The following is a 12,922-nucleotide window of genomic DNA, read 5'->3' as shown; positions in this document are numbered from 1 at the left end:
ATATATATATATATATAACTGTGATCATAGTATATAGGGTAACTAAGTGGTTTAATGCTTTCATTTCTGTTTGCTTTATTATCTTTCTCTTATGTTCAGATAAAGTGAAACGTTATGGCATGTGTTTTAAAGGCAAGTGCTGTAAAAGCTCACTACTGTATATATTGTGCTGGCAGTGTAATATTACGAACAGCTCAAATATGGCCATTTGCCCAGATCATCATCATGTAATTGCAAGTGAAGACCCAAAATAGGTTCAGCCTAAGGGCCATTATCAACAGGCTTCAATGGACAAATGCAGCTTTCTTTTGACATAAGTTTGAGGTGCATCTAAGATCATTCAAAACTCATTTCAGGTGCATCGACCTGCAGTTCACCAGCCATCAAGCTGCTTTTGCATTCCCATAATCTTGTATAGGTAGTGAAGTAGTTCTGTTGCGAACAAATGTCCACAGGCCCTAAGGCTCCATTCACGAATAGCGATAGCGGCTTCTACTTGGGAAACTGCACAAATGGCGCAGATTCCGCACAATTGCGGCTATTGCAGCCCATAAAATTGCACTTGGACTATTTTGTGGGATGTAATAGGCTGATCAATGCACATTTCAATGCATTGGTTTCTTATGTTTAGCACGTTTCCGCGTGTGAATGGAGCCTATGCATTATAATGCTTCCTGTAGTACAATTTCTAACCCTCTCTTATGGAAACATGACCCCTTATTTGCATACTCACTGTGCTGGGAACATCTACTCCAAAGACCAACCTTATTAGTCTAAATCATAGTAACAGTTAGATCACTGCCTTCCATAACCACAACATCAAAGGGTTTTCACTAAAGTGTCCAAAGTGGTAATGTTCTTACTGCTAAAGTTTTTTTTACAGGAAAAGGGATAGATTCATTAAACTACAGAAAACAAAATAGGAACAAAAGTTGACATAATGCCCTTAGCAACCAATGAGGTTTTGCCTTTCAAGGAAATTAATCAGTCCAAAAGTATGAGTTTGTTAAAGACAAAATATGGACATTCTACTTTTCCCAATAAAAGCCACGTTTAATCCCTTGTCTAGCTTTGGCTTTGGTTTGAAGTATTCAATACCATAAACAAACCCTCTCTAGGTAATTAATCCATTAGTCTACATAATTAAAGCCTAGCCTAATGCAATACTTATGAATAGAAAAAAAAAATAAACAGCCGTATGTCTGCTTCCTTGTATTTTGATATATTGTACGCACAACAGTTTGCAAGGGCTCTTTACAAAATGTTTTAATTAGAATTACAAATGTACTCCAAAACAATTCAGAAGCAGCAAGCAGAAGCGTAATCTAAAAAGGCGTAAATTGTCTTGTTTATCAATTAATAACATTTCTCAGATTATTTATAGTACAAGAAGGTTAAATAACTATGGCAAACAGGATTGAATAAGCAGTTTTAAAGGGCATTTAATGTACAGTAGCTAATTAAAAACATCCATGTTGTGTTGCTAAGATAAATATTTTTGCAGGCTGTAGAACTGTATAAGTCTGCATTAAGATCCTTCAGAGTAAGATTTTCCTTTTAACTTTTCTCTCTCTGAGAACTCCGAGGATGTTCAAAGTCACAAAAACTGCAAAACCATTACATTTTACAGAATCAACAAGCCAGAAGAAGCGTATTTCCATGCATTGCCGCATAAATGCAAAACGCGATGGCAGATTGCTTGCTCACTGATACTTCTAGCATTTAGGTCAGGTCATTCTCATTCTAGAAATCGAAGCCAGCTGAACTTTGAACTTGTTCTGATTACTGTTATCCTTGGTGTACGTAATAATGCATTCAAACATGTATTTGTCATTAGCACAATAGTATATATGGAAAGGGATATTAATGAAGGTGCAGAGAGATCAGGAACAAGAGGTGTAAAGTCGTTGTGCTCCTTTGATTGCCTTCGCTCATATTTTTATATGTGGTAGGGCAAGCTTTCTTATGTCCGCATTAAGGAAACCTCAAGGCATATCTTAAAAAGGTCAGGATGGGTTTAGCACCACCATATTTTTAATATTGAAAATACTGGGAGGCATGTAGATGCAGTAATTTTTATGGAAATTTTGATATTCCATGTGGCAACTAGAGTTTTCTAAATGGTGCTGGGCAAAGAGTCAGTATATAGGAATAAGGGATTTGCCACTGATGACCTATGTTTAAAAGTGCGTGATCCAGGGATTTCCTTGTTATCCTTTTTCAGCATTTGAGGAGACTCAGATCCTGAAACATGTGCCTGCCAGCTATTCTGACACTACATTGCTCATTTCACATTGGTACCTCTCTAGGGAGTGAAGTAAGGATGAAGAAAACAGCCACAGAAATTGCTCCAGCAAACGTAAGTCAACATTGGCAGTTTGCATATTTCTATCCTGACAGATTCCCTTTAAAGAAGTAATTTCTGACTAATTTCAATCTTCCTGAACAAAGCTTTAATGTTTTTCACACCCCAGAGATGCTAAAGCACAGATACCCTCCCACAGGCTCAACAGAATATCTCTGTAACTATCCCAGCTCAGACTGGCAAGCTTGTTTTCACTTCAAACAGCTGATTGAACAAAGATTGGGTCTGAACCTTTACGGAGATGGAAAGTAAAGGCAAATCTATCCAATAATGACAATAAAATACTTTTTAGTAGAACAAGGATAGTCTGAATCTGTGTCAAGTTTATATTTCTTTGTCTTGAATAGAGACATTCCCCTGACTTTCTGTTCCCATGACGGTGGTCCCCAAAACAGGAAGTGAGGGATAGTAATAGTGATGATGATAGTTCTGAATGGGGACATCAATAAAAACCCAAGAAGGGCTCCAAATCTCTATTAAAACTAACATAACAATTTGCTGGAATTACATTTTAAAGCAAATATTGTGCACCTGTACTGTATGTTTCTAAATTCAACCATGGCATTGAACATGGACCTAACTATAAACAGTGCCGACAGTAACACTTGTTTAACAAATAATTTGAAGGTAAATCCATGAATAGCACTTTGGTTGGTTTATTTTACCTTCAAGGCTGCTATGTTTTACATGATTGCTTTCTGCCTAGTAGCTGAGAAGTAAAAATGTGCTTTATCTGTAGTGACTCTTAGCTGAATTAAAGCCTCTCGCCAGAAAACATAACTACCTTTGCAGCGGGGGTACCCCTGCACTCCATGGGTTAACTGCTTGTTTTTGTCTAGAGGAGCTATGCAAAGGTCTTTTACTTATCTGATCCCTGCTATCCTAGCAGTTGGAGCTCGCCTCTCTCTCCTCTGCTCCTGCTTTTGGGCTGTCCATCAACATACTCATATAATGCATGTGGTAGCTCCACTGCATGGATAGTTTTTTTTTCTCCCCCAGAGGCTTTAGGTATTCTAGCAGTAATACTACTTAAAGTGTATGCAAACCCTAACAATGAACTTTGCTTATTTGGTCTTTTTTGGTCTGTTAAATATACCAGAAAGTGTTGAAAAAATACATGTGGATCTTGCCAGAAATTGTGTGATCTGATAATGTCCAGTACAGTCTGCTTGTACTGCACTGTTATCATTTACATTGTTCCCAGCTATCTTGGAGAACTACAGAACCACATCACTATGTTATGAGGATTAGGAGAGACATGAAGTCCATAGTTATATCTTGTTTTTGTTGTCCTGATACAGAAGAGTGAGTGATCATTATCATAAGACAGGAAGTGTGTGTCTGGCAGATTCACCAAGGCCACCGCATCAAAGGACTAGTAAGCTGTAAAAAAATGTATTTATGTTATTAAGTTTAGATACACTTTAAAAGTAATGAAGATATTAACCACAACTAGAGCCTTGTAAATCCTTTGCATAGAAGGAGTCCCCGTGCCTCCCAGGAACAAAGGCCCAGACCATAATGAGATGTCTATGACTCCTTTGCCAATGCCACCTAACTGTGCCACTCCTTTTGTGATACTAGATGGGTAAACATATACAGGTAAACTTTCACACACAACAAAATCGATTAAGGCATACATAATAAATATATACATAAATCTCACATGTGTGATCTCTTCACACATTTCACATGTGTGAAGAGATCATACATAAAAAAATTACACTTTAGAAAGTTGCACCTTAAATTGATTGCCTTATACTCAATCTGACTCTTCTTATTAAATTATAGAAATACTGATCATTCATATGAACAGGCCTTCTTTTGGCACATATTCACCATGCTTTCAAGAGATTGGTTCAGAAGTCCCTGAGCATTCACCACATGTACCAGCACCTGAAGAGTGACATGTATTATATAGTATAATATAATATTATACCTTGACATTTCATTTACAGGAAATTAAAAGGAAAATTTAAAGTTGACATTTCCCATGAAAATTATGTGTGACATTAAAATATATTGCAATTCAGATTTTACTCAGGGTGTACATTTAATGACAAATATATCAACCATACAATATAGATTTGCTTTATATGACGTGTATATTTGAATAACACTTATGACACATGGGATGTACTATCTGACAAATGTAGTCAATATGACACGTCTAATCAAAGACATTTGAAATATATTACTTCATCCAAACCTTTTAAAAATGTGCATATATCCAATACAACATAAAATGTCAAGCGTGCCACTTTCCTGGATTCATCATCTTATTTATTATTGTAAGATGTTCAAACATCTACTCATTTCATGAACTGCCAGATTTCAATCTCTAGGAACACTAATATTCAGTACGTGTACACATCAGTGGAATTTATCTGGCAAAGCTTTGGATACATTGGTCTTTTTATCTTCTGTGCAAGAGAGAAGGGAGATTGTCCATATATTAAGAACTTAAACTACATCTACACCAAAAAAAGTGATCCTTAAATTAAAACAATCACCCCCCACCACCACCAAAACAATTCTGTGCCACATTAAACAATCCAACATGTCAGTGTTTCTAATACTGCATCATCTCCATAACAGGGCAATGTGTCTTTAACATGGCAGCATCTCCAACAAGGCAGTACCTAACATAGAAACATTTCTCTAATACAGCAATATCTAATAACAGACCATTTTCAGTAGCACGCAGCACCTATCTAACAGGGCAAATACTCTTTAACATGGCAGTATTTCTAACATGGCAGCATGGCTAATATCGAGCCTCTCTAGCATGAAAATATGTGTAATCAGTCAGCATCTCAAACATGGTAGCCTCTCTGACAGCATGGTAGTCTCTCTAGTAACATGGCAGTCTCTGGTAACATGATCTAATCTCCAGGATGACAGTCTCTTTGGTAATGTCGCTTATATAATTCATCACTCATGTCCTTGATCAAATAGCTTCACTGAGAATGTTGTTGTTCACAAAGCAGCAGTTGTCTAGACTGACTGTTTTGTCTTCATAGACCCCAACATGGTCACTATGTTAATCCAGTGTTAAATAAGAACCCTGGGGAAATAAAATATTATCCCTTGAAGTGGTACTACCACTGCAATACAAGGGTTAAATGCTCATTTTACCTAGGGAGCTAAAATAACAGAAATATACTCACCCGAACAGTGATCCCGGCTGGCTCCTAGACTGGTCCCTCCCTCTGCTCCAGCAATGGAATGTCCCTTAGCGTCCTCATGTCCTATACACTGTATAGGACTTGGTGACTCACATGACCTTAGACTGCCTAAGCGAAGGGGGAGAGAGGCTGAAGGGACCGATCCAGGAGCCACCTGGGATCATTGTTCGGGTGAGTATATTTCTGTATTTTAGCTTCCTAGGCAAAATGAGCACTTTACCCTGGTGTTGTGTGGGTTGCCCAACTGCATGGGTTAAGATTTTATTTGCCTGGAGATCTTCTTTAAGGCAACATAAGCATGTTTCCCCAGGTTAATACACAAAGCCAACTCTTTGCACAGTAACTCTATGAATATTTTGTCATTCTTATATCCCACAAGCATGATTAAGCACTCTACCTGATACACGCACATTTCTCTCTGCTTTCTTTGCTAGTACCAGGCTAAACACCAAACTTCTCTTTTGGTAAAAAAAATACTTTCTTAGGTTAGCTTAGCACTTTCAAAACTAACAGGAATATAGTTCAAAACTAACCTAAGGAAGTACTTTTTACTGAAATAGAGGTTGATACTTGAAATAGACTTCCAGCATTTAAGGTGAGTTAGTCACGAATAAGTGAACGTAATCATGCTTGGGACAAACATAGATCTATATTAGACTAAAAGGTTAAAAAACAAAAAACATACAGAAAAGATAAAAGGGCAGACTTGATGGAACACTTACGTCTTTTTCTGCTGTTACTCTTCTATGTTTCTAAAACATTTCGCTACAAAAAAATAGCACAAATGCTTCTTCTGAATTTATTTCAGCCCTATTCTTCATTTTCTTTGACATAAAGGTCTCCCTGCTTTAACTTTTGCCAAATTGGGTTAATTAATACATATTTTGAAAAAAACTTAACGTATTTTTAAGCAGATTTTTAACCAGTCAGTTAGTTTTGGAGAGATTTTTATTTGTTTGTGACCCTATTGGGAAGCTTTTCTGTCACCTCTTGGCCCTGTGACACCAGAACAAGAATTGTGGGGTGTGCTTCTTATTGGGTCAGGAAAGCATGCATAAGTATAAATATTTGTAAAAAATTTGAATCCTTCTTTATTTAACCAAAATTGTGTTTGTGTTTTCACAATAGGAACACTGAGCGTGATAAAACTTGACACAGGCTCCAACATTTCTCAAACACGTCCCCTTCCATCTACACAATAATCAATGTAGGTTTTGGCTGATATTCATATGCCCATCTGAATGTTCTAATCCAAAAATACTGGTTTGATGTAATCTTCATATGGGCAATTTCTTATTTGTTATATTATTGTTTCTTTTATATGTTTTATAGCCCTTATAAAAGGGGGAGTTTCTGAAATGTGTTGACTCCTGTATATTTTTTATTTATTTATTTATTACAGGTATTTACATAGCGCAGACAATTTACGCAGCGCTTTACATAGTTGCACATTCACATCGGTCCCTGCCCTCAAGGAGCTTACAATCTAGCAATCTAAGGGCCCTATCTCCCATGCATCCATACAGGGACAATTTAGACAGGAGCCATATAACCTACCAGCATGTTTTTGGAGTGTGGGAGATTTTTGATATGTATCTCATAATCACCATTAAAGGTGAACTATGAGGTGAGTGATTTCCACTCATCCTCATAGTTAGAGCCGACCTTTGACAAAGAAGCTGTCGCAGGAAAGCTCTATCAATTGATGTGCTCACTTCCTGATCATCTCCCTGCAGTGAGCGGTGATTGTCAGTCACCACTCCCGCAGGGATTCCCCCCTCCTCCGATCCTCTAGCACTGAGTGGAGGAACGAAGGGGGGATGGGGCGGGTACAGCTGGCTCTGCCTCTAGATAGGCAGGGCCAGCTGTCACTCATGCAGCTAGGTGGATCTTGACAATAGCAATAGCCTGCAATATACTGAGCTTTGGGTCACAGGAGGAGGTTATTATATGTCCTCCCGTGACCCTAAAGAGAACTATCCCATAGTTATTTTTTAATGATACTATACTATACTATATATTACTATATATTTTGAACCCTAGGTGCTCTTAGTGATTAGGTTTCTTTGGTTAAAGGGCAAATAAACATTGACCACATTAATGCTGTGGACTTTTTGTAATTTAAAGGGATACAGCCTTTCTGAAACCAGTGCTACCAAATCTCTGCATGAGAACTTTTATATCTCTACATCCCTAAAGCTGAACTCTGTGAAAAAAAGATAAAGATGCAGTTGAAATACATATGTAGGAGATGTCTTCCCTGTCAAAGTATTTCTATCCATCAATTCCTTAACTTTACACAGTCCTGCCCTAAGGCTGTGATTAAGCAGTGAAAGAACAGCAACAGCTCACTCATTAGCTCACTATGCTCTCTCCTTTGGTCAAAATATTAATTGTCTGAAAATGTGAATGCGATACATCGGATTGGCTCCAAAGACTGGCTCTTCATCCAGCAGTCTATGCTTCTGTACAGTAGATTACAAGAGGCTGATACCAAGTTAAATCAAGGTGCATACACTACTTGCATTTAAAAATGCATAACATTATTTTAATTGGACATATGACATCATTCATTGGTGGTTCATACCTCCCTGAAGTTCAAATTTGACATCAAACTAACTTAAAAACTGACATTAGAGAGTGGATGTCTATGTAGGTACAATCCAAACACCAAAATATGCCTCCTCTAAAAGATCCTTCCAAACAAAATCACATTTGGATGGCCTGAGCAAGCATGTTTATTGCAACAGAGAAAGGAAGGGAGAACACAAAGTGAGCCTCAAAGTCAGCTTATCTCAAAGAAACACATTAGCAGTCTAGAATGGCCTATCAATATTTTACCTAAGGGATGCCCTAGGACTGCCCATGACAGTTCTATGGCATCCTATGGCTCTTTTTATGTTGTTTTCATAGATTATAAACTTGAACAAGCAAGACAGCTTCCATATAAATGTTTCCCTGATGTACATTATTAAAATGATAGCACTGTATAAGATGAACAATAATTATACATCTGTGTATAGAAAGATACTGAAGGACATTTCTGGGCTTAGAAAAAAAGGTACCTAAAGGAATGGAAATGCCACACTATGATAAAAGAGTGAGGAACTGTTGCTGTACTTAAGATTTAATGTGAATAAAGTCTGCTAACGTTTTCTAGGCAAGGGAAGCATTATTTCTAACAGGCTTTTTAAACAAAAGACTGAACAGCTGATAAACACAGCAATTGGGTAAACTTGTCGTGGCATGAATACTGTCATATGCAAATTTTGTTTGAAAATTAATTATGAATTACTTTTCAAAACTGTTGTACCTTCACATCATCCAAGGTTCGGAAAAACAATATCTCTAAAGGTTCTATGCATCTCTATTGAGTTTATCATAATTTCTAAAACTATATTTGACTTCAAGCAGGTTCTCATATTTAGGATTGCTAAACCTTTTGTTAAACTAGAACAGCGCTACTTTTGGCTTATAGATAATATGTAAGCCTACAGTAAATCTGTATCCACTTTTAAGACAGAAATGTTAGACTATATACCGTAGTTGTTTTACTCTATCTTTTGGTGTGAAGTTTTATTGTTTTATTGAACTTTCACAGTTATATAGCAGAATTATACCTGCTACAAATTGAGCGTTCCCACTCCTCCTGCTGCATTTTTCATAATACATCAAAAGTTCAATCTGGAGTGTGTGACTTCCTTGTACATGCTACAGCAAATGTGAAGAACTACAACAGAGTCTCCAAGAGAAATCGATTGGGGTTTATATAAAGGCATATAGGCTGTTCAAGGGAATTTTCGCTGTGCAAGGGATGTTTGCCCTTAGTTTAGGGAAAGAGCTGAAGCAAGCAAGATGTGCAAGCGAAAATTATTATTTTTCCTCCCACATGTTTGGATATTCTTTGCAAAGTTAAATTTCACCACATTCATCAAACTAAAGCTGGCCATTCACTGTTCTATTTTTTCCCCATTCAATCTGTGGACTGAACGAAAAAAAATAGAACAGATTTCTCCATCAATGATTACGAGCATTGATCCAGGAATCCCCCGCACTTTCTTTTGTATTCTGACAGCAGCCGCTGGCCACTGTCAGAATACATGAATGGTGCAAGCAGCTTATCTACTGCTAGCACTTTTCGTTAGAAGATTTTCCAACGCCTCATTTGATCAAGGAATGCTGGCTGGAAGGGTGCCGACAGCAGCACCCAATGTGGGAATTTCACCAATTCCTGAAGTGTGTCCAAATTTTGCATAAAGTATGGCCAGCTTAAAGTGTATTTCCACTTTTGCAGCCATATTGGGATAACACCTATTTTATATTTGTTACAGGTTCCTATTCACATAGCATAAGCTAGAAAAAAAATGCTTCTTGGAGTTTAAATTGCTTTTAGTAGGGTTAGGGTTTTAAGGGTTAAAAATGTTTCTTGCTTCTTTTACTTTGAAATGTTAAGAGGGTCTGTGAGGGGTGATGGGTCTGAAGTGGCTTATCCACTGTATGTTAATGAAGCTTATCAGATAAACACAATCCTCAAATTTCAGTCCCAGGTTTTTCCATTAGGACAGGCCATTGTGAAAGGGCTAAGAAAAACCTGGAATCCGCCATCTTGCCCGACTTAACAAACTAAAAGGTAAGAATTTTATTTTTCAAGTTATTTTTTGCTATGCTGTGTGAAATAGGAACACATAACGAACATATACAGGTGTTCACTCAAATGTGGCAGCAAAAGTGGAAATACATTTTAAGGGAAACGTCTCCTGAAAAGTGCAAATTCCCTGGCAAAGTGAATGGCCTATTTGCCTTCAGTAAATCAACCCCATTGTGTCATGTAGTTTGTAAGCATCTACCATCAGATGGTTGAGTGGACTGACCTTTTAGGTAATCAGTAGTCATGCTATTTTCCTCAGTTTATCACATTGTAATGACAATCAGCCTGTGGTACTAACATGAATAACTGAACTGCTTCTACCCAACTGACGCAGTACAGGTATCAATGTCCCTATCACTGAACAAATACAGGACTCATTTCTTTCTCTGCCAGGCTGCTACTTACCGCCTGGTTTAAAAGACTTTATCTTATATTTAGGGAAACCTAATTTCAGGCAAGTAAGAAGGAATTTACAAGCATGCAATGGTTTAATAAAAGCACAAATACATATATTTATACATATAAGAAGTTAAAACTGATTCATATTAAGCCTTTGACACCTCAAACAAAATGAATACTATGTTTAAATGTATCATATTAAAGGGTTAATATACATATTTATGTCTGTTTGATCTTTTAAATATGAAAAGTCAGACTTACAGCTGTATGTGCTAACACAGTGTCACTATATCACAAATGACGAAATACAACATTATACAGGTTGCACGATGCTTCGGTCATATTGTTCTGTCATTATACATTCTAAAAAATTTTTAAGACCATTTGTCAGATGAACATGGATTTACCACTGAACTTTCCTAAATAAACTTTACAAATAACAGGATACATTTACCAAACAGCATGAGACCACCTGCATGGCCACTATGTAAGAGAATCAAGGTGTGAGCTAACTTTATTGACTTATTGATTTGGCTTGCCCTGCAATCATTTAAAATTGTAGATCATTTTGGCAAATGTATTTTATTATAAAGTTGGGTAATGATTATCAGAACACTTATCACAAGCCATGGTCATGTTTTCTATCCAGTGTTAAGGATGTGATGCTTTGCACGTTTAGGCATAACATTTTTAGAAGTATTGTTTCACTAACTAATGCAGACATTTCAATTGTGGAGATTGAAAACGTTCCTTACACTTCTCAACATGACCAACTTCCAGCATTAGAAATAAACTCTCTCTATCCATACGAATGAGATCTAAGTTCAACATGTGAAACAGGGTACTGGCTTATGCCATGCCTAAGCTGATGTGTTGCATATTGCTTACATTAGCAACTAAATTCTACATTAAGCAAGCTTACACTAAATCGCACTTAGGATCCCTAAGCATTTTTGCCTTCTCTTTTCCAAGCTCAGCGAAACAAAGCTGCATTTTAACAACGTGTGTAGATTCGTGCAGGATTGCAGCCCAAACATTATTCTAAAAAAGGATGCTAAGTGGATGACTGTCCTCCACTGACCCCACATCCTGGGAACCCTTCTGAATATCAAACAGATTGCATTGAACATTGGGATAAGATTGATTTTACTTACAACATCCATGATCTGCATCAGATTAATTCCAAAGTAGACAGTGAGAGGATGGGAGTCATTGGCTACTGGTCTCTCCAGAGGATTATAATTCTTCAGTAATTCCTTGTAGAGCTTTCTCTGGTACTCTCCTTGCAAGGACACTTCAAGAGAAAAGCATGATCAGCACTCACTCTGCAATCTGTCAATACACAGTAACATGGGCAGTGTATCAATATTTCCTAGGGATACAGCAAAGTGCTTTCAAAACACTAGCACCTTAGCATTATGCAACGATCAGGGCACTACATACACAGCCAATGTCTGAAAACATGCAGATAGGATGGAGTGGTATGAAATAGCTGATATAGATTAATAGTGTGGGATGCAGGATGAGATCAATTTACCGTGTATCAGGCTGACTGCTAAAATCATCCACACATTGAACTCCCCCGCTCCCATTGTACCAGACTGACACCAGCAGGTCTTCAGCTGGAAGGGGAAAAGTTTATGATCCGATGAGAATAAAACAGAGTCCTGGGTGATGTGACGGCTGAGCTCTGTGCGGAGGGAGCGCTGATCCCCAGGCTGGAGCAGACTCAGGCAAGTCAGTGGATGGTGACAGCTGATGAAGTGCAAGGGATCCCAGCCTGTCAATAAGAGCACACTGGCACCAGGGATCAAGGGAGACTCTTCACAGTTTATTGTTACCGTGATGGCTTTTTATTGGGGGGATCCTGCCAGTTCCATGTTGCTGCTGATCACCCCCCTCCTGGCACAGAGACAGGAGCTCGGTGCTGGCACTGGGAAGAAGGTGATGGCTCCATACACGGTGATTCCCTGGATCAGTCCGAGCTCCGTTCATGCTGCTGATTTTATAGCATCTCAGAGCAACCCAGGCAAGGAGGAGGCAGAGCACAGAGAGCAGCCCGATCTGCTGAACGGAGTCTGCTTAACCCCCTCACTGCTGGATGAACCTAGGAGTGTAGTACAGACCATAGGCTGCGGTGTGTGCATGGTAATGCAGCAACTTGGCACAGATCAGGCATGCATAGAATATACAATCTCTAAATGGAAGCAGGGAGCCAATTATAATTATTAAATAGAGCATCCTATCACATAATAGTTCATATATAATGTCAATTATGTAGTAAAGGCTTAGCTATACAGTACTTGGCACTGCAAATATATA

General features: G+C 38.0%; 1 protein-coding gene across 1 annotated transcript in view; it reads right to left on the bottom strand.

Moving 5' to 3' along the window:
- CHRNA7 (cholinergic receptor nicotinic alpha 7 subunit) overlaps positions 1–12,192 on the bottom strand; it is a 140,022-nt gene extending 127,830 nt beyond the window's left edge. The window contains exons 1-2 of the mRNA XM_018564234.1: positions 12,138–12,192; positions 11,755–11,894 (exon numbers count right to left, since the gene is read on the bottom strand). Coding sequence (XP_018419736.1) covers positions 11,755–11,894; positions 12,138–12,192 — 195 coding nt within the window. The remainder of the gene's footprint in view (positions 1–11,754; positions 11,895–12,137) is intronic.
- Between the last annotated feature and the right edge of the window lie 730 nt (positions 12,193–12,922).

The sequence above is a fragment of the Nanorana parkeri genome, unplaced genomic scaffold (genome assembly GCF_000935625.1).
Source record: "Nanorana parkeri isolate BGI_ZX_2015 unplaced genomic scaffold, ASM93562v1 scaffold739, whole genome shotgun sequence".
In the NCBI taxonomy this organism is placed as follows: Eukaryota; Metazoa; Chordata; class Amphibia; order Anura; family Dicroglossidae; genus Nanorana; species Nanorana parkeri.
Note: the sequence above shows the minus strand (reverse complement) of the source record. Positions and strands in the feature narration are given on the sequence as shown.